This window comes from Ischnura elegans, chromosome 6 (assembly GCF_921293095.1).
Source record: "Ischnura elegans chromosome 6, ioIscEleg1.1, whole genome shotgun sequence".
Taxonomy (NCBI): domain Eukaryota; kingdom Metazoa; phylum Arthropoda; class Insecta; order Odonata; family Coenagrionidae; genus Ischnura; species Ischnura elegans.
This window is the reverse complement of record NC_060251.1, coordinates 116,402,503-116,424,713: the sequence shown is the minus strand read 5'-3', so window position 1 is coordinate 116,424,713 and position 22,211 is coordinate 116,402,503. Positions and strand designations below refer to the sequence as shown.

The following is a 22,211-nucleotide window of genomic DNA, read 5'->3' as shown; positions in this document are numbered from 1 at the left end:
GGTTTCTATACAGTAGAAATAATATAGAAGATTGCCAACAAAATCCAATGCTAGGCAAAGCAACGTGGCAACGTTATGCTCCCAATGGGCTCTTCACCTAGTGGCGCCTCTACTGGCCACAGCTCTGAACTGGCTTCAAAAGAGGACCATGACTAAGGGTGCGATTCATAGACGGCACTTTAGGCTAAAGTATACTTTAGCCGGGCTAAAGTCTGCTTTTTCCGTTTCATAAACGCCACTTTAGAAGAAAAATGGCCGAATCGTCACTTTACCGTAAAGTGCCCAACCGGAGCTCACTTTAGGGCTAAAGTGTCCTTTACGGATAAATAAATATGGCGGCACCGGCTGTTACTGAAGTTGAAATATGAAGATATTTGGGTTACGGAAATGAATAGGAACTAATTTTTTGGTGAGAACACAACAGCAGAGTGGCGTGTTTCAAGAAATAACCAGACACGTAATATATGTCTTTTCCCTGAAAATATATCGTGTCGGTATTGATGGAGATGACCCATTTCTTATATTTTGAAGTTTAACTCTATCGGTCGTGTGATAATTACAACACAGTAAGTGGTTGGACATGTTGGCATAATTTATGTTGCATTTGTACACAAGCTAATTGTTAAGTTCTTCTGTTATTTATGCGTTTATGTTCCATGATTTTCCTAAGATACTTGAATATGATAGCAAAATTCTGTTTACATTGGCGTCAATAGCCTTCGTACGCGAAGACTTGATTTTCATGTCGTTTGGTCAGCCAAATGCTAGCTTCTATACCTTGCATTGCATTTTAAGCGTTTTTATTGAAATTTAGCATAATGTACTCTTGCCGTATGCCTCCATATCACGTTTAACATGTTTCTGTGATTTTGAAACTATATTGAGTCGAGTTTGTTTCCTTTTTCGACTATGCATTTGAATGTTTATAATGATGATATAAGATCTCGTCATGAAAAGCAGCAAAAAAATTAAAACATACTTTCCTTCACAATCATATTATCTGCAGCAAAGCAATGTTTTCTCGAGGATGTAGGATTGTTATGAAATTTCATTTACACAGCATCACAGACTTCATTGACATTTTTTACTACAAAATTCGTGAATGGATACTCGGGTTAGGTATTCACATATGTCGAGGCATCATTTGAAGCAGACAAAGAGATATTTATTGATATAAATCCATTCTCACATTCAAAATGTTTCATTGTGTGGCCATTCATTCATTGGTTTTGATGATGTGGGTATTCTTGAATGTCCATTTCTCTAGTATAGTATATAACGCCTTAGCTCAACATTCTAAGAATTAAGATATTGGTAAGCAGAAAATAATTCAGCAAACACCCATACCTCTTTCAAAATATGCGTCCAACTGAGATAACCACTGATCGGTACATCTTCAAATAATTGGTACAGTTTCAAGTTAACGCGAGAGAATTTCACTATTTCACCCACCTTCAATGAAAGTACACCATCAAACTTCGCCTAGCATGTAGTCCTAACAACCGTTTGCAGTTAATCATAGAAAATGTCGTGAAAATATCATCATTTGAATATTTACATCGCTGGAAACATCGAAGGGCATTACCAATGCACGAAGCTAATTAAAAGTGAGCTTTTATTCAGCTAACTCTGTCATTAACGTACAAAAAAGGTAGTGGGGAAAAGGTTTCAATGATGCAGTATTAATTTACATTCGCACATAATATGAGAAAACGAGAAAATGCAGCTTAATAAAATCTTAGCAAAATACAACACGAAAACCCAGTCGCTAGAAACAATTGTAAACAAGTACGCATTTAAAATCGTGTGTCATCTTTTTCTTCACTTTTTCGCAGCGTTCATTGCCAACACTCAAAATTTCAATGCATGATCGAGACTTTAGGAGCTAAAGTGCCACTTTATAAAGTGAGATCCTTGAAACGACTCTGCATCGAACTTTAGCTAAAGTCTCACTTTACCGTAAAGAGAGACTTTGTTAAGTGAGCAATTTCAGTGTCGTCTATGAATCGCACCCTAAAGCCCCCTGAACTAGGGCTTTAGTCAGGATCCTAGGTACCCGATAGGACGCACATCTCGATGCACACAACACAATATTACCATCCCGCCAGTGTTTTGCTGCGGCTCGTTTCTTTTTGCTCGCCCCATTGAGCATAGAACATGCACATAACTCACACGACCCAACATTGTTATATTCACCATTCCTCAACAACACCACATTTGAAAAGCTTCCTACCTTCATTTCTCTGCAGAGTTCATCGTCTATGCCTCTCTAAAATAGAGAAACATGATCCATTCAGGCACGCAAACAGAATTTTTCTTCAGGGGTTATTGGATTGGAGTTTGGGTTGTATGCGTCTATTGATGTTTCGTTCACATCAGGAAATCATTCATTCCATTGAATCGGTCATGTAGTTCGTTTGAACGGCACTGGAAGTGGAATCCATCGTTGGTTATTGGCAGACATGAAATCCAACCACTATTTCGGAAAATGAAGTGTCATAGGATAGATGCCCTTTGACTAGTTGGACGTTGGTCTCCTCAACAGATGTATCAGAAAAAAGGGAAAATGTTGAGGGGAGGGGATTTGAAGACCCCTAACTACGTGCCAGGCTACTAAGTAAGTCCGAATGAAATCCTTCTTCTCTTACAAGGCTTGTATTCCTAGCTCTTCAGATATTCCACTTTTAGTTCCTCTCCGCTGGGGATATCCTACCTCCAATCACTACGTTTACCAATCGAGCTTAAATCGTCAAGCTGACTCCGTTTGTTACGCTTACCAACATAGATTTAACATATCGATCTTCACCTTATTGATTCTGCCGTCCTACTTTTTGCCTTCATACCATACATTTCCTAGTACGTCTCTTTATCAAATGTAATCACTCTAGTTTCTGAATATGAAATTGCAGACGATAGCATTACTGTTTTGTGATATTAGGCAGACACTGCCTAAGGAAAATTCAAACCGGTATCGGCTATTTTAGTGAATTGATGATGGAAGGAACACTAACAGAGATTATTAGCCATTTTAAGATAATAGGGTTGTTTCCTTCATCAAAGAAAACGAAAAGCATTGATTGCGATTCGTTACCCACCATTAGTGTATTCATAATATACAAATTATTTCGTTTTAGAAATACCGGTTTAGACGAATGGCAATGGTCCATTTTTATCCTCATTTGAAAACGGCCAGATGGCGCCCATGCGATGCCACTCCACGTGACGTCACAGGGACCTAGTTTCTATACGAGAAGACAGGAGTTATACATCGTCTGAGGTTACCAATGCATGCATGAGGCGTAGAGCTCAGGGAAACATGTCTTAATAATCACTTATTAAAACTGGCTAAGGTCGGAAAGTTTTCTTCATTTGATAAGGTATTAATAATCCTTATTTAAGACAAGCGCTACCAGCCAGCAGGGTACTCAGCTAGCCGCTAGCAGCCTGCGTCGTGTCAGCGCTAAGCCTCGCCTCAAGGTCACCTCACAGGGGGGCAGCGGGAACCAGAAATAAGTCTCACGGAGAGATTTCCCGGCATTCATACTTACGCGTCGCGTTTTCGCGCGCTTGAAAATATTCACATTTCATTTAATCGCGAATAGTAGATATCGTCATTTAAAAATCCAATAGCGTGAAATACGTACTCCAGGTGTAATAATCTTTCGATTTAGGCAATAAAAAAATAAAAGGAAACCACCCTATTTGCTCGGTCAATTTCTATCCGAATTGGATATAAACTGAGCGAGCATATTGCTTTTCGCGTGAATTGAGAATTAATTACGTTTTCAAAATTAATTCCTTAGACCTCATAGGTCACTACTAATTTTTAGCCAACCTGTGAATTATTACAAGTAATCGGTAGCTGAATAAAATGATTCCCTCCATGTATCACTCATATTTGGAATTTTTTTCTGTATTCTCTTGAAATTTTTAAATCTATTTAATGGAAACATCCCGTTTTTTCGTTTCATTGGTTAATCTTAACACAATGATATATTCATCGTAATAAATTTTCGTTAATGTTTGAAATTTTTACTCCCAAGCAATTTATTGATTATTTAAAAAACTAAATTCCTAATTACAAAGTGAATGTCTTTGAAAATATTTTAATTTTAATTATTAACTTCATCCATGATTGATTTTAGTAGAAATGATAAAGCAGAGGAATTTTCTTCAAAGGAAGTGGAAGATACCGCTTTCCGACCTCGGCCATAATTTCATGCAGATACACGTATGCTCTCATGGTTCTCCAACCGGTCGAACGATGACTTCAGCAATCTAAAACGATTGAAATAAATGAAAATGCATTATCACAACGCTCGTCACTTACCTATAACTTGAAACATGTCTTCAATTTACCTATGTCTGCAATTATCACAATTGACCGAGCATAGATGCTTAAATGCAGGGGCGCAGCCAGGAATTAAGCCTGGGGGGGGGGGGGGGGTTTAGGTGCAACCAAAACCGGGGTGTGTGGGGGTATGGAATACCCACCAGGATGAAAGGTAGGTACGAGATTAATAAATTGCGGGAGTTTAAGATAAATGGTTCAAAATGGTGAGTTTTACGGCTTCCTGAGGGATATTTTATTAATCCTTACACTATTCTATTAGTAATATCAATCCAATCAAGTAAAATGGATTAAAATAAAAAATTTATCTGAGCTCTGGGGGGAGGGGGGTTATCCCCCAAATTCCTCCCTCGCTGCGCCACCGCTTAAATGCATTTATATACAAATAAAATAGTAATAAAGTAAATGTCAAATTCGTAGGCGGTCATAAAACGACTTTTTTAAGAAATTGAAAGCTCAAATTGATCGCTCAGAGGAGTGCAAACAACAACGAGCCAAACGAAGCAATTTATTCCATTCATTTCTTGAGGGGATAAAGTTTATACTAACAGCATTGGGCTCGGTAAAAGTATTTTCCTGTTTTGCAACTGAACTACGTACCTACTTGAAATGGGTTTCTACAAACAATTATGCTACTTAAGATTTAACGGGATAACAGGGGTAAGCAAATTTTGAATTGAGTCCTCGAAGAGCATTTTGAAGGCACATTCAAGCTAGAAGACAAATGTGGCTTGCCTCTAAACAAAGGAGCATGGGAAGGCGCATTGTCAAGGCAGTGTGCCACGTGATTTTTAAGCCGTCGATCTTTTTTCGCGAATAGTTCGACGAATATGCGAGGGATCATATTGCGTGTAGGAATGAGAAATAATGTGGAATGAGAGGAAGGAACGGGAAGAAATGGACGATGATGACCGGAGCTACGAAGTAAATAGATTCAATTGAGCGCCAAAACTCATTTCACGTTTTTCAGAAAGGTGGCATCTTTCAACGCGCATTAAAGGCCGCTTTTTACGATCAATTAGCGAATAAATCACGCGAAAGGAGCACTTCGCGTGAGATTCCATCAATCCGAGCGACAACGGCGGCGTTTTTTTGCAAACAAATTAACGCGAAGACAAGCGTGTGGTGTGGTCGATTATGACTTAACCGGAAATTTCTGTGAAACTTTGGAATGCGGGGAGGCGTTGTATTCTTTTTTTTTTTTGATGCGCTTTGCGTTCCTGTTTTGTTACTTCTAACCATGAGTAAAGAAAGAAGACGTCTCGGAATGAAAAATTACGTGAATTCAATAGAAAATTGAGAAGTTAACTACGGAATAGACACCGATGTGACTAAGAAACGACTCATCATTACTTAACATGCTGAAAACACTTTGTCTATTTCCATAGTTCTGCATTTCTACCGACCCAGGTTTCGGTGTATAATGCCATTTCCACGGTTATGGCATTATTTGCCGAAAAAAAGGGTCCATGGAAATAGAAAAGTGCTTTCAATACGTTAAATTTCAAAGATTTCCTCCGCATTACGCCGTAAACTGTATCTTTTAACATGCCTTAAATACATAGTGCCGGCAATTTTTTTTATATATTTTTAAAAACTTATCTCCATCACCCCGAAAACAGCCCATTTACGGTATATTACATCGGGGGAAATGGCATGTAATAACGTCTTTCACAAACAACAATGCCCTAGGTTGGGCAACCTACCCAGGCGGAATTCAAACCAGCGACCATCGGTTTGGGAGGCGACGACTTTACTGTTATAGTTCAAAAGAAGAATGATAGATGGCGTCCAGTCAGCGATTATATATTGATTTTCTTCCATAACGGACCTTAATTAGGTACAGGAATTTCTTAATACAGCGAATAAGTCGCGAATGTTGTAATAGAGGAATTCGGTCACTAGGTGTCATGTCACTAGCAGTGCATAGAAGTGTAATCGCTCAATCGCTTGCTCGTGTGATCGCTCAATATAATGACTTTACAAAAATCGCCACCGGCGTCGCTGACGGACAGAGCGATCCCAGTTTCACGAAGAAATGAACCAAGGTTTTATATATATGTATACCCTTAATGATGCGATGGATTAAATGCTTCCCTTTTATTTCTCACAAATGTAAATATTATACAGGAAATATGCATTGGGAATAAAGGGACCGCTTTGCTCTCAACGCCACGCTGCGGATATTTTTGAAAACAGATTAAAATGCGCCCGAAGTAAAAACATAAACTATTATCAGGGTTGTGATTGAAAACATGAGAACAATATAAAATACAATGATATACAATATTTTTACATAAATAAATGTTACGAAAGAGTTTTTTTTTATTTGCAGTATTACAATTTTTAAAAAAACATATAAGAAGAGAATACACAACAAATTTTAACATATTTATTTTTTTAACGTCAAATTTTTTTTTGTGTATTCTCTTCTTATATATATATTTTTTAATTAGTTTATTGTAAATATGAAAAAACTCTTTTTAACATTTATTTAAACGTTGGCTAACAACTTTTTTGCATCATATACATTTGACCTATACTCCAGGAATTATTTTACCGTTAAGTAATGAGGTCAGGATAAGAAGAAAAAAAATTGAAACATAATTTCACGTCCACTGCTATCCCCCCTCCTCCTCCTCTTGGATCGAAAGTCTTTCTCTACCTGAACATCAGGGGGCGCTGCCAACGCGTGGATAACCGAGCTGGTGACGTCATCCGCCCTTATGATGGGTCTGTTGGCCATAAACTCCTTTGCGTTTGGCCTGCCACTCGATTCTGCGATGTTTGTCCGGACTAATCCTGGGCTGATGCTCTGTGGACACAATATGGAAAGTTTGATTTGTACGCTGAATTCAGACGGTTATTACGAGCAAAGTAGATTTCAAATGAAGAAAGTACAATTAGATACGCATGGTTTCACGACTGTTTTCGACCTTGGGCGGTAATAAAATGAAAATGAAAGTGAGAATCGCCAGCATTTCACTATTTTTGTTTGCGAAAGCAAGATGAGGATATAAATCGTAATAGTACGAACGCGATGTAATTAAACGCAAGGGCGAAACTGCATTTAAGTCAAAAGTACAGCGATCAGAACTAAACTTAAGTTTGGGAGGTGGGGGGGGGGTGACTAAACTTGAGTGAAGACTGTAACCCAAGTAGAAAAAGAATATTGAAAAATGATTTTAAAATTTTTGCAAATAATTTTAAAATCGAAATATCGCATGATGGCTAAATTCATGACTTTTTCAAGATTTTAAAATCATTTTAAAATAATGTATTAAGCGTTGCTCTTTTTAAGTCTTGTACCATTTGATCTCATTTTGTTGACGGTGTGTACATGGATATGTAGGAAGTAATGGCTTATTTTTGGAATAAAATGTTCCTTTATTAATTTCACGGAAAAATAATTATGTGAATATTATTTTAAAACAATTTCAAAATTATTTTACTCGCATTTTAAAATAATTTTAAAATAATTTGATAATTATTTTCTAATCATTTTAAAATTATGTTAAAGTCATTTTAACATAATTTTAAAATCGTTTTCAATATAAATTTGAAATCATTTTAACATAATTTTGAAATAATTAGGTAATTATTTTTAAATAATTTTAAAACACTCATATAAATTCTCATTGGCACAGGCGTATATCAATGTGATAAAATAGACCAGTATAAAAATTCTTATTCTTTTGAGGCGAATGTGAATAACTGACAAGTAGCTTTACATAAAACAAGTAATACAGATGAGTTTGGAGACTTTTTCTACCAAAAATGATTCCCTTTTTTCAAAAGTGAGTTAGAATTTTGCTGTTTTCAGGACTTCTTGAAATCCACAAAGCGATATTTTTTCGGAGTTTTCCATAAGATTACTAAAATTTTAAATAATGAATTTACGGGAAAAATGTCCCAAAATGAAGGCATATAATGGAAAATGGACATTGAATGATCCGAGAATGCAATCAAGCAACGTCTGAAAACACTCTCATTATGTGCTTCATTGCATACTAAAAAAGGATAAGACCTGAGTTGGTCACATCTAAAATTACGTACGTCTTATAATCCAAACACGGACATCTGATTTGAATGTTTAAAAAATGTCTCGAGAGATGGTGGGAATTCAGTGTAAACATACAGATAATGAGATTCTTTAATTCTCACGATGCTTGTACTGCTTCATGCGAAATATTCACGCATGCAAAAATATAATGATGGTGTCATAGTTGTTAGGTGGGAAAACATTTTTTTACTGTTTCTGGCACAGTTCGTAGGTAATTTCAAACGTGTTTACTTATATCATATTAGTACAACAATTAATCATTTTAAAAGGAGGCTGAATTATTTACAACGGTTTTTAAAACAATTGAAAAAATTATAATTCATAGCTCCTTCTAGAGTAGGACATATTTTAAATTTATGTTAAAATCATTTTGAAATAATGAAAAAAAGATTTGTAACAAGGAAACAGAGAGAGCTAATATATTTTCAAAATTATGTTAAGTCATTTCAAATGTTCTCACAATATATTTTAAATTAATTTTTGCATAAGATTTTGCTACTTGGGTATGAACGTCCGTTGCTATGGTAGCAACTGCACCGAGGTTCTGTACCGCGGGCTCTCTTCAGAATCAAAACAATTGCAGGTTTCCCATTCCAATTACTATTTTAAATTTATCCATACCTACTGCCAGCGGAGGACATCGGATTTGTTCAGTTTTATTCCCGGGAATGTATATTCATCCACAGTCGGTACCTATATGCTCCCTGGAGGCTATAATGGGGTGGTTTCCTATTATTTTTTATTGTCTAAATATAAGATTATTGCTCCAGTGGTACGTATTTCACGCTTTTATATTTGATGACGATGTATGTTTTTCGCGATTAAATGAAAATTGAAAACTTTCAAGCGCGCGAAAACTCGACGGCTACGTATGAATGCTGGGAAAAGCCCGTGTGACGTCTGGCTGCTTCTGTGTGAGGCCACCTGGGTACGAGGCCGCTATGAACGCCGCTACGATGCAGGCTTCTTGCTGCCGAGCATGGCGGTAGCTTAGAGTACCCTGCTAGCGGGTAGAGCTTGCTTTAGTAAGGGTTATTTATACCCTATCATACTAAGGAAACTTTCCGACCTTAGGCAATTTTAATAGGTGATTATTAAGAAATGTCTCCCTGAGCTCTGTGGCTCACGCATGTATTGGTAATCCCAGAAGATGTAAAACTCCTGACTACTCGTATAGAATCTAGGTTCCTGTGACGACACGTGGAGTGGCATCGCATGGGCGCCAATCTGGCCAAAGAATACGTGGAGGGTTATTATAATTTTGCTCAAATACATCTGTATAGTAACTAGTAAAAATGGCAATTATTGACAAAGCATACATTCGTCAATATCACATGTCATACTCAGTGTAACTTAATAGCCTCGGTATTAATAGTGCTTTATTGGAGTGAGATTTAAGAGTGAAACACTAACCGTCACCCTTATCTTGGACTTGGCTTCCAAAAGTTCCCTTCGAAGTCCCTCCGTTAGTACCGTCACTGCGTGCTTGGTGGCGTTGTACACGTGAATGCCGGTTCTTGTGTGGATGAAGTGCCCAAGAATGCTGTCACAACCGAAAAGTGAAGAAATCTGTTAGTTTTATAGTTAAGTTTGCAGACATTTTTTGTGTTCAAATAGTAAATCCAGAAAAAAATCGGGTTCTATTAACAATAGTGGTAATTAGTGGTTCATTAAACCGTTTGGCCATTTATGACGTCGTCAGTGTAGACATATGTTCTATAAACAACGAGAGTTATCGCTTTGAGCACCCAAATTGGTCCCCCTTTCAATGACCTTACATCCTGGGATGATAAATCATTTTAACTCGCACGAATTCATCAGAGAACCACCTGTACCCTGAAAATAATTCGAATTTAATCTCTTGGGGTGTTTTTACTGTAAAAGTGATCGACAAGAGTAAAATTCTTCCAAAACTAAATAATTTTGTTCTCATGAATTTCTAAGGAAAAGATCTGGGTGATGAAGCAGGTGGACGAAACATGAAAAAATGTACAATCCTAGAGAAATTATAATTGATGTCAGTGTACTCAAATGGCAGAGAATTATTTCAATTAAAAATATAAACAGATTTGAAAAAAAGAGAAGGCTATGGTTTAAGGTATAGTATTCCCTATAACTACACTAAAGTATATAGTGCATATGGTGAGGTAAGACTCGGTCACACGGTATCTAAATAATTAAATCACTAATGTCAAGACGCCATAAAATTTCAAAGCATGCCAGCACTGAAAAATCAGTCAAAAATTTTATCACATCGTATAATCGGTCTACAATTACATGTGCTCTCATTGGTTATATTCTACATGTATTGTTGTTTGTGCACTAGATGGCTAAGCCCTGAAGAAGCTACTGTCTATGAGCACTTTAGTAAGGAGGGTTTTTACTTTTAGCTGAAAATTTTCAGATTCTCTTTATACTTGTTTCAATATGTGCCAAATAAAATAACCAGTTTGAAATTTTATATATGACGTATTAAGTTCAATAGTAAAAAGTGATCCAAATAATGTATGCAAGTAATTTATTGTTGTTTAATTCGTCAAGTAATGAAAATAACGACGTTCACACTGTTTAAAATGTGTAAGCATACGATATCATACAAAATATCACCAGGATCACACATATTTTTTCATATATGCATTTAAATTTATTTGACGCATTCGTTTTATTTGCTTTTTGCAACAATTTGGCTGGATCACATGAATTCACTGATATTGACTTCCTAATTTCCTTATTTAGAACAGAAAAATTCGTAGCACATTGAATATCAGTACGACCGACCTCCTGAACTGCCAGAAATGCCACCTCACTATGCGGAACACCGCGACATAATATGAAACAAATTATCATACTTCAGAGTGTATTGCATATGTAAGCCTAATTGTTTACCAATAATCACACAAAATAAGTGTAATTATTTGCACAAAATTCCATCGAATTCTGTTATGGCCAGCAAGTGATTCTTTCTCGGAAGTCAGACCACTTGGCACGGCAATGATATTATGTATTATGTCGGTGTAAGAAGACGAGAATACCTGTTGATGTTGATGATGTGTCCGTCATCGATGCCATTTTCCCGCATGAGCTTGATCGCTTCGTTCGAGCACATGATCACTCCCATCACGTTGGTGTCGAGGCAAGTTTGAACTGCTTTGTACCGCTCCCTGTCCACTGCATGAAGGGTTGGAAATTGAACAAATTGAACGAAAAGGCATACCTCAGATTTCGAGGTCATCGCGTTATGTAACGCAGAACCAGCGTATGTATTATTATGATAAACATAGTGAAAATTGGGTACATTACCAGGAGTTAATATAAAAGAAGTTATCAAAACATTAAAAAATATAAACTAAAAGTAAATTTGCATCTTCTTCCTTGACCTTTAGAAAAACATTAAAATTTTCTGGGGAAGGACATGAAGAATTTTGGTGGTAAATATCTCCATTCAAGGAATTTTAATAACGAGGAAAAGTTTTTTGTGTCGGTTTTTTGAATTCGGCACTGATCTTTTAAAGAGATTATATTTTTTCCCGCAAAGTGAGTTGTTTCCTTCCCAAGTTTTGCCCATGCTCTCTCCCTAATGACTATCCCATGCATGGCACATTGTCCAGCTCCAGCGAGTAGAGGATTTCCAGGACGAAACGCGCTATAATGCACGGGACAATCCTCGCTCATCTTAATCACAAGGTACTGACTTACAGGGAATGACACCAAACAAAATGCGTTCAAAATTCGCTGTGTAATTTTGAAAATAAATGTAAATTCACTCTTCCACAATAGGGTGGTTTCCTATCATTTTTTTATTGCCAAAATCGAAAGATTATTACTCCTGGAGTACGTATTTCACGCTTTTAGATTTTTAAATGTTGATATCTATTTTTCGAAATCAATTGAAAAGAGAAAATTTTCAAGCGCGCGAAAACGCGACGGCTAAGTAGGAATGATGGGAAAAGCCAGTGTAACGTCATTCTGGTTACCTTGGCGCGAGTATATTGTGCGCCGCTGCGATGCTGGCTGCCAGAAGGTAGTAGAGTACCCTGCTAGCAGGTAGCGCTTGGCGTAAGGATTATTAATACCTTATCAAACGAAGAAAACTTTCCGACCATTGGAAGTTTTCATAGGTCATTATTAAGACTGATTATTAAGATTAATTAATATTTCCCTGAGCTCTGTGCTTCATGCATGCATTGGTAATCTCAGACGACGTAAAACTCCTATTTACTCGTATAGAAACTAGGTCCCTGTGACGTCACGTGGAGTTCAATCGCATTGGCGCCAATCTTGCTTTTTTCGAATGAGGTTAAAATTGACCATTAGCATTCGTGTAAACCGGTATTTCTAAAACCAAATAATTTGTATATTATGAATACACTAATGGTGGGAAACGGATCGCAATCAATGCCTTTTGTTTTATTTGATGAAGGAAACTACCCTTTTGGAGATTCATTTAGGGAGGGCATAACTGAAGGCATATCGTTTCACAAAGTCATCACATGGTGCATCATAGGAGATGAGAACGTGACATTTATAGACATGAGGAAGAAGTGGGGGAGGATTTAAGGAAGAGGTGGTACACAGACAAGGAGAGTAGGAAAACAAACAACAAAGGAAATGGGGGGTAAAACCAGAGATATGAGGGGGACTCTAGTGATGTATGTAGAAGATAGGCACTGGGAAAAAAACCATGGAAACGGGAAGATCAAGGGAGGGGGAGGGGAGGAGATGGAATTAAAAGAGGCACGCGCGTCATTTGAAATGTGGAGGGACCGAAACTTGAAAAGGTAATTTAAAATGGAAATATGGAAGATAAGATTTTGTTCTTAAGCACACAATGGCCATTATTTTTCGAAAGACTTTTCGCAGAACCGACATCAATACACCTAGTGGTACAACGATTCCGCAATATACTGACACTATGGCCTCATTCATATTTACTTATTCAGTCCGTTCATAGGCTCCAAGAAGGTGGTTGGCGTTGAGGGCCATATTGTCATGATATTGCTTTACTCATGTAATACATTAATTTAGGCCTTTTACCAGTACTCTTTATCGATTATATCTCGAATAATTAGACCATTTTGACGCTAGAGCTAAAAAATCTTTAAATTTCATTTTCTATCACCCTTATTAGTCGGAACGCGATCTGGTTGTGCCACTCGGGTACCTTCCCTTGTTTCCTTCGAGTCGCGAAATGGGCGACGGAAACTCCCTCATATATTCAGACTTGTACAAGTTCTATTACCGTGTGATTCAGCAATGAGACTGTTACGTACAGTTTGACAGCGGTGCATGCGGTGCGATTCCAGCATTGTTGACGAGAACATGCACGCCGCCGAGGTTCTTGCGGACCCAGTCGAAAGCTTCAACGACGTCATCCTCTTTGCCGACGTCAGCCTTCACTGCGTGAAGTTTTCCCTTTCGGCCAGCGAGGCTCTTGGACAGATCCTGGAGTTATGAACGGTGAAGAAACAATCAGACTCAGTCACCAGCGTTCGATTTTCAACAACTCCACAAATTTTTTGCTCATCTTACAAGGGCCTTGGTTCACATTCTCTTCCTTAGTTGTCCAACCTCGGTTGTGTAGTATAATTGGTGGGAATTATGCGCCATTTTCGCTAAAATATTCAAAATTTGCACTCAAACTTTACCAACGACTGTCAATGAAAAAACTATATTCCTGTGCTAACATACATCCAAAAATTACAGTTATAATTTAATATATTTACATAGGCTCAGACAATTGGATGGACACCCTATGATTGTTGGCTTCTTAAAGATACACTTCTGAGGTTGGAACCACTAGTCGGGGACTGTTTAACCACAGGAGGAGAGGAAAGGCATAAGAATGGTGGCATCGCCGCATACTGAGCTGAAATAGAAACAAAAGCCGACAAATACCTCAAAAACGTTTCTTTAGATAAGATGTTTAAACTTCGCAAAAACATTCTCAAATAACGTATGCATACTTTGCGCAATTTATTGTTTCTTTTATCTCCGCGTTAAAAATATATATGACGTCAGAGTTGAACAAAATCAGCATTTTCTCCTCCATTTAGATGGTTTTTCTAACATTTTAATTCTTTAATAACCATGCATTCCTAAGCTGTTTCGGTTTCAGACCACTTGCACTGTACGCCGCCGCAATGTACGAATGTACGACCATGTACGAATGTTCTTTAATAACCTATACGAGTGTCTACCTCCAAAAAAATCACTCTTTGGGTGAACAAAGCGTTCGCTGCCGTGAACGCCAAAACACCACCGTGTTTATCAATGAAAATATGCAAATATAGATGTGACAACCATTTACCAGGTTTGTTTGATAAATCCGTGACTTTTTCATTCTCCCACAGAGTTAACTACTGAGGTTGGAACCACTAGTCGGGGACTGTTTAACCGCAGGAGGAGAGGAAAGGCATAAGAATGGTGGCATCGCCGCTGAGCTGAGCTGAAATATAAAAACAACAATTACCCCGTCAGTTGCCATCTGTTAATAATCAGCTGTGAAATTTTGAGCTAGTTTCGTCGTTTAGTTTGCGTTTGAAAGCCATTGAAAGCTGACAACCTTGTGAATTTTAACGATAACGGAAAAAATTGAATTTTGAGTGCTAACCAAAATTTTTTTGGCAAAAACACTGTCACTAAAACCAAGAAAAGACTTTTTAAATATGTACTAGGAAAACTCAGCAGCATCAATTTAAATCGCGAAGAAGTGGTTCACTGTATTCCGTTGTGGTCGTACCAGTACAAATGACGTCGAACTTTCAGGACCTTAGACCATATAAGCATGATTATTAAATGATTAAATGCTGATGATTAAAAAACCTCCAGGTATACATTCGCAAGGGTTAAAGTCTTTTCTTACTTTTCCAATGGTCTAAATTACGAGTCATAATTTCCTTCGATGATTGCAAACTACCTTGGGCTAATCCTCTTCTCACCTGCACCAATTCCACCCTGCGTGCCAATCCAACCACGATCATTCCCCGCTCCACCAACTCCGTCGCTATGCTCTTCCCGATGCCGGAACTCGCGCCCGTGACTACCGCCACTCTACCCTCCCAACGGTCCATCTCTCAGTGGCGCGAATGTCTATCAGATTTGTGATGTATACAAGGAGATAGTGTAAGTTTCGACCTGTTGAAGAAGGAAAAGAGGTACAGTTAGTTGAAATTGTAAATGGAGACTGGATGGAAATCATACTTAGATACCAATAAAATATTCACCAAAAACATAAACCATTGCAAAAAGGTTTAGGTTTTGAAAGGTAAAAGATTTACAGACGTAAAGCGCCCAGTGTAAGTCACGCCGGTCAATCGAATGGTGTTCATTGAATACTCCTTACGTAAAGACCGTTTTACACGGAGCACGGAATTGCGCAGGTTATAGCTGCATTGATTTCTAAAATGGCGTGGAATTGCGCGAATGCATGAATGAAATTAGAACAGGGGCTATTTTTCCGTCTCACGTCCACGCATTCTCGCATGCGTTCTAGCAATCCACCGCTTTACACGACGCAATTTTCATTGCGCCTTCGCTCGTGCATCAGATTGCGCAATTCCGTGTACCGTGTAAAACGGCCTTAATATAGTTGGTGGTTTCCAGGGATACTTCGTGGAATTTGCTGAACATTTTGGGTGAATATATTTCAACTTTGTTTATCCACAGAATTTTTAAATAAAACACGGCCATGGTACCGACGATAAACTTCATATTGAGGTGACCAGAAGATGAGGTCGACCGTTGAAATAATGGTCGTGTTTTAATAAAATATTCCGCGGAGGAACAAAGGTTTCATTGCGTAATGCCTATAAAGAGATGAAGTGTTCAATATGACGAAAATCCTTCTCATTTTCTCTTCCCTCAACGTTTACCCCTTAACAAGCCCCTTACTCAGGGAAAAGGTCCAATGATTCACATGCAACACCCAGGAATCACATCCTAAGCGACGAAGATGCGCGAACTCTTCTTGTCGTGGAGGAAGGCGATGCGACGCGTTTGAATTTTTATCGTCAGAATTCGGCGTATATTCAAAGCGCGGAACATAAGAGAGGAACTGCATTAACTCGCAGATTGACATTTGCGACAGTCGAGATATTTATTTCACCAGGCAATGCAAATTCTCAAAAATCAAGAACAATTGACACCACGATATCAGAGCACAAACGGTGTATTGGGCTTGGATATCCAGAGAAATCTGACTTAGCCGACCACTGCACTGCATTAAAGTCAATCATACCATCAAGTTCAATGAAACAAAAATCCTCTGTAAGGCAAAGGGATATTGGGACCGTCTCACAAAAGAGGCCATTCAAATAATAATCGAAAATAATAATATGAATGGATACACGGGTTTCAACCTCAGAAAATCGTGGAATCCCATGATAAAAAGAATGAGTAAGCTGAGAGAAGGAAAGAAACCTAAAAAAACTGACCAATCATAGACGACCTGGGGCCGTATTCTGTATTTCGTCGGTGCCGCACCGGTCGGTTTCCCTTTCAAGCCCACCGACTGGGCATCAAACCGTAACGACAACGGATTCCGCACCGACGACGACACTTTCAGCGATTCTGCAAGGTCGTCGGTTTCAAACCAGTCGGTACGGTTACCTCTCCTTCCCAAACAGGGAAAATCCGAATATATCCGAAGTTTCACGTGTCTCCACCAATGAAAGAAGGGTAAAAACAAGTGAAGACGCATTGGCACAGTTTGTTGTCGTCATTCTCAATCTTTTTATTTGCGGAAATTACGACTTATTGCTAGATTAAGATAAACGATATTGGATAATTGTGCGAAAAATCCACAGGGAAAAAATCATTCGCCTTGACCGGGATACGAACCCGGATCCCTCGATTTCCGGCCGAGTGCTTTAGCCAGTTAAGCTACCGAGGCGTCATTATTCCCTGTGGAAATTTGTGGACTATACCGGACAAGGTGGTATGGACAATTTTCGCACAATTGTGCATTGCGGGGGACTCCCGTAAAAGTTATCACCGTGGCTAGTCCCGGTATACTTATTCGATATTGGATAAGTTGTTAACAATGATTATATATTGTGTAGTAGTAATGCTGTACCTACAGAATCGAAGGAAACAGTATTACAACATCACAATAAAGTTTGTATGTGATGGAGATTGTTGTTGCCGGAATGAATTGTTGAAACTATCCTTGAGATCGTAGTTTCTTTTTTTAAATATTGGTTCCGTATAATGCTTTTATTCATGATTTGGTAATATAGTTGTCATTAAGTAAGTTCCGTCTAAATGTTATCAACGGAAGGTTATGCCATTGGCACCGTAGCAGACGAAAATAGCATACCATGGAACGTGAACGTAGGATTCAAATGTAAATGTCATATTAGAGGAACAAGTTAGGAAATTGTTATAAAAATATGGAGCTGGGTCTAATTAAAAGAAGTGTAATGACGAGGAAGTAAAGAAATTGTGATTGGGTGAAATACATATGTATAAGTTGCGCATTCCAAGTGAGAGAAAATGATAATATTGCGGTAAACCTCATACTTATTAACAAATACCTTCTTTTATCGTCAAGGGAATCAATGGCTGACGATGAAATGAAATATAGTTGCCTGTTACAAATGAAAGAAACTGATACCGTTGTGGCAAACTTCATACTTAAATAAAAAGATCTTATTTCTATGCCGAGAGAAACGCCAAATTGATGATTGAGTGAAATAACAGTCGCCTATTCAGAGTGATATAAAGTGATAACATTGCGACAAAACTCATATTTAATCAGAAATATCTTTTTTATGTCAAAGAAGCAAATAAATGATGATAGAGAGAAATAAAGCCTATTACAAGCGAGTGAAATTGGTAACATAAATGAGAGAAAGTCATTATATGTTAGCAAACCTCATATTTATTAACCATTATCTTATATTTCTGTCAAGGTAATTGATATAGATGATGACACAGTGAATTGTAGAGGCGTATTCGAAGGGGCAGAAAAAGATAACATTGCAGAAAACCTCATTATTTACTCGGTGATGGGGTAAAAACAAAATAAAACGTACAGTGCGCACCGGGGAGTTCATGAAACCCACTAGTCGGTGGCAGTATCGACACCTTTTTGCTGTCGGTACGGCTACCGACGATCTCCCGTCCTCTCGTCGATGCCGCACCGATCGGGTTCGTACAGAATCGTACGACTTCTTACCGAGAGTCGGTGTGACGTCGCACCCGACGAATCGGTGCCGCACCGATCGGTTTCGAGTTACAGAATACGGCCCCTGACCTCCCCAACGGCGTATATAAGCCCGGCAATAACCAGGTCCATCATTCGCCCTGAAGACGATAGCAGAGAAGGCCATTGAAACGTTATTATAGGGAGCAATGTCCATCCTTATCCGGTTGATTTCCTCTTTGAAGACTTTATCAACAGCATTCGCCGGTAAAGCACCAAATCCTTCTCAAAAATCAATTCCTTGCAAATACCCGCATATCAGAAGGATCATACGGAGGGGTAACAGATCTCAGCAATACAATATGAAAATAAATAAGGAGGAAACTTACAAGCTTCTTGTATTCAGAAGTGAGAGAATGTTGTTCGCATAAAAGGAGTCAAGTTGGAGTCGCTCACCTCCCCGTTGGGAGCACCGTTATCTGATACGGAAGAAGCAACGCAGACACCGAGCATCGAATAGCCCAAGCTAAGGCGGCATTCACTGCACAGAGGCCACCGCTATGCTGCAAGGACGCACGCAAGGGCACTGCATCATAGAGGAGGCCCAATTCCAATTCAAATATTAGGCTGATTTCTGTTGCCACTTCGGTCGCATTTTAATCGGTTTTCAAAAATGTCCGCAGTGATGTGATGAGTGCAATGCGATCCAATTTTTTCCAATATTTTGCAGTATAATGTTTTTAATTGCGAGGAATAACACTGAAAAGTATATTATCACCGAAATTATATAAATAAAATTCGGTTATAATCGCTGATTATACCTTGCTTCCCCTTCAAAATAGGATCAATTTGTCCGTCAGCGACGCGAGTGGCGACTTTCGTAAACCCATTGAAATGCGCGGTGGTTGACAACACATTTAGAGGCTGAATTGAGGATCCTCTTTCGCAGTATTCATGGGTGTACGACTGGATAGCAGGAAAAGTCCGCGAGAACATCCTTACGGGCAGTGGGGCTCTAATGCTAACAATCTCGGACCGTAGGAAACATTTTTCAGAAGAGATTAAAGGCCTTGGAGACCTAGCGCTAGCAGGAAGGCGTTTAAGACAAAGCCAAAGCATAGGGAAAGAGACAAGGTGAGTGGAAGAATAAGAGAAGAAAGGTGAGTGCGGATGAGCGCCAGAGAATAGCTCGGTGGTTTGGCCACGTGAGGCGGTTTAACAGTTACCAACGTGGGAATCAGAATGGAAGAAAAACGGTTCATTTACAATGAAATGCGAATGGGCAATGGGCTCAAAAAGTACTTTGACTTTACGCAAGAGTTTGAGTATTGCAAAAAGTACAATCCTCACAAACGAATTCTGCGTTATTATTTCTATTAGTAATATTTAGTAGACTGCCGTGTTTGGAGGTCCCGATCTGCTGGGCAGGTTTCTCTGTGGTTCCAATTGGCGATGACATAATTCGGAGAGCTATTGGATCTTCGAATCAAACGTTCAATGAGTCATTCACTGTTTGAGGAAACGACAATTAAACACGATTAAATTGATCCGTTCCCGCGTAAGTGAACCCTTTAATTGAGCCGTTTCTCTCGCGGGGCTTATGGATTAACTCGTTTGGCTGCTGATTGAAGCGTCCCGTATTCAAATCCCGCGTTAAGACATCGGACATCATCTTCCGTCGCGTCGCGGTCCACGGAAGAGAACTGGCTCCTTTAGTACGAATACTGCGATAAGAGAGGGCTCTCAAGTCGGCCTCTGCGGGTCCGATCATCAGCTGCTCATGGGTTTACAGAAGTCGCCACTCCCTACGCTGACGTGGAATGAAAACGAATTTCGCGGGGAAAGAAACTATAATTTGAGTCGTTCAACGAAACTTTAACTTGACCAGGGGCGCAGCTAGGAATATAGGCTAGGGAGGGGGGGCGCAACTAATACTCGGGGGACTGGGGGTGTGGTATACCCGCAAGGGTAAGCGGGAGGTGCGGGGCCCTCCGCCAGGAAATAAATTGAGATAAATGGTCAAAAATGTTGAGTTTTATGGCCTTCTGAGGGATAATTTGTTAATCCTCACACTATTCTACAAGCAATATTAATCCAATTAAGTAAAATAGATTTAACTTAAAAATTTCTATGAGCTATGCCCCCCCTGAGCTATGAGGTGGGGTTTACCCCTCATTGCCGCGTTATGGATATTTTTTAAAAACAATGAAAATGCTCCATAATTGCGACATGAAAATTGTTCGGAATGTGCTGAGGCCTCTTCCATACAAAATTCCTTTTGACCTCCTATCTGGAATAAGTAACTCTCACACACACACCTGTAGCTTAGCCTCGGAGAAGCTCTACCTTGACGTATCCAAACTAATTATCGGGTTGATTCATGCAGAGAAATTCGGCCGTCACTCCGTCCAAGTCCATTACACTTAAAAGTTTACCATGCTCCATTCCAAAATGATTTAATTATCAAAGTGGTTTCAATACTTCATTTATATTTTCAAGGTACTTTAAAATGATAACAAAACTGGTAGGAAATCATAAATAAGACAATAATGAAATAATTGGTGGATAGCAAAACGTTGGAAAGAACGAATCACTTTGTTAAATATCATAGAGATCATAGCAAACTAACGATTACAAGGTTAAAGAGCAAAATCAATCGTTAAAAATATAGCTATATCCTAACACATTAATGGTTACTTTTCAAAAAAGTAACCTTTTAACATTTATTCGTATAAATCACGTACTCTAATTCAAAACTAACTTCAGTTACTTTAATTCGTTAAACTGTGGTGGATGTCGATAAGTTCGAATTCGGGAATTAAGCCTGTCCAAGAGACAAAGGGGAAAATTAAACAGAACGTAAGAATTCAAATGTCAGTGTGCCAGTAAAAGGTCGCAGGAAATGTTTACCAAGATGGGAAATAACTCTTGCGTTGTCAGGCGTTCAACTCTCAAGTTCCCTTTCAATTGGAGTTGAAAGAGGCACTGAAGTGTTTTAAACCGCAGGTACACAATGAATTACCCAAAGGTAAACAACTGAAGAACAAAGGAATCGTAAAAAGTCAATTTTTTTCTAGGTGGGGTTGAATCACGGGGCTAAATGATAAATCTTGAAGATTTGAAATACGAGCTTTGGATCGTAGCACGCATATGAGGAACTCTGACAGCCCTATTTTACCTAGACTTACCTTCTCCGTGTTCGTGCGACAAGTTCCCTCGGGACGAAGCAGCGAGGCAGCCTCCCTCTCCGTTTGCGTCCGAATCTTATCTGAAATACGCACAGCCACGAGAAAATCTTACCTCCCTCCTCTTCCCCCCCCTCTACATCTTCTCCGACGACCTTCAATACTGTTTTTTTTTGTTAATGCATTCTAACCAACTGCTCGATAAAGCGGCCATCTCTCTCCTGGCTTTAAATCAAATAACAGCTTTAAAGGCGGAATAAGCCATCGGGAAAGGGACGTTGGGAAAGAACGTGTGTTCCAGAAAATGATGGGTCTAGCTATCCCTCTTATGGTCCCTGAAAACTTATCACTCGAGCTATCGTTCAGAGGGACGGAAAATAGTATCGAATGATTCTCACGCTAAGGGTATTTTTACTATATTTAAAATGAAGAAGTAAAGATTTATACGTCATCGCATTAAAAAAATAT

General features: G+C 38.8%; 1 protein-coding gene across 1 annotated transcript; it reads right to left on the bottom strand.

The window, feature by feature from the left end:
• Window positions 1-4,090: 4,090 nt before the first annotated feature.
• LOC124161566 (farnesol dehydrogenase-like) lies at window positions 4,091-21,828 on the bottom strand. The gene is made up of 7 exons (XM_046537948.1): window positions 21,747-21,828; window positions 15,353-15,548; window positions 13,685-13,856; window positions 11,447-11,582; window positions 9,828-9,957; window positions 7,017-7,166; window positions 4,091-4,278 (listed from the first exon to the last, which is right to left on the bottom strand). Exons 2-7 carry the CDS (start codon window positions 15,482-15,484, stop codon window positions 4,240-4,242), a joined length of 759 nt encoding a protein of 252 aa, XP_046393904.1. The 5' UTR covers window positions 15,485-15,548; window positions 21,747-21,828; the 3' UTR covers window positions 4,091-4,239.
• Between the last annotated feature and the right edge of the window lie 383 nt (window positions 21,829-22,211).

Excerpts from the sequence above, each read along its gene's own strand:
- LOC124161566 (XM_046537948.1), bottom strand. The coding sequence starts at position 15,484 with ATGGACCGTTGGGAGGGTAGAGTGGCGGTAGTCACGGGCGCGAGTTCC. Across the intron at positions 13,857-15,352 it reads GCAGGGTGGAATTGGTGCAG|GATCTGTCCAAGAGCCTCGC; the intron begins GTGAGAAGAGGA and ends TCATAACTCCAG. Across the intron at positions 9,958-11,446 it reads CACATCATCAACATCAACAG|CATTCTTGGGCACTTCATCC; the intron begins GTATTCTCGTCT and ends CGGTTGTGACAG.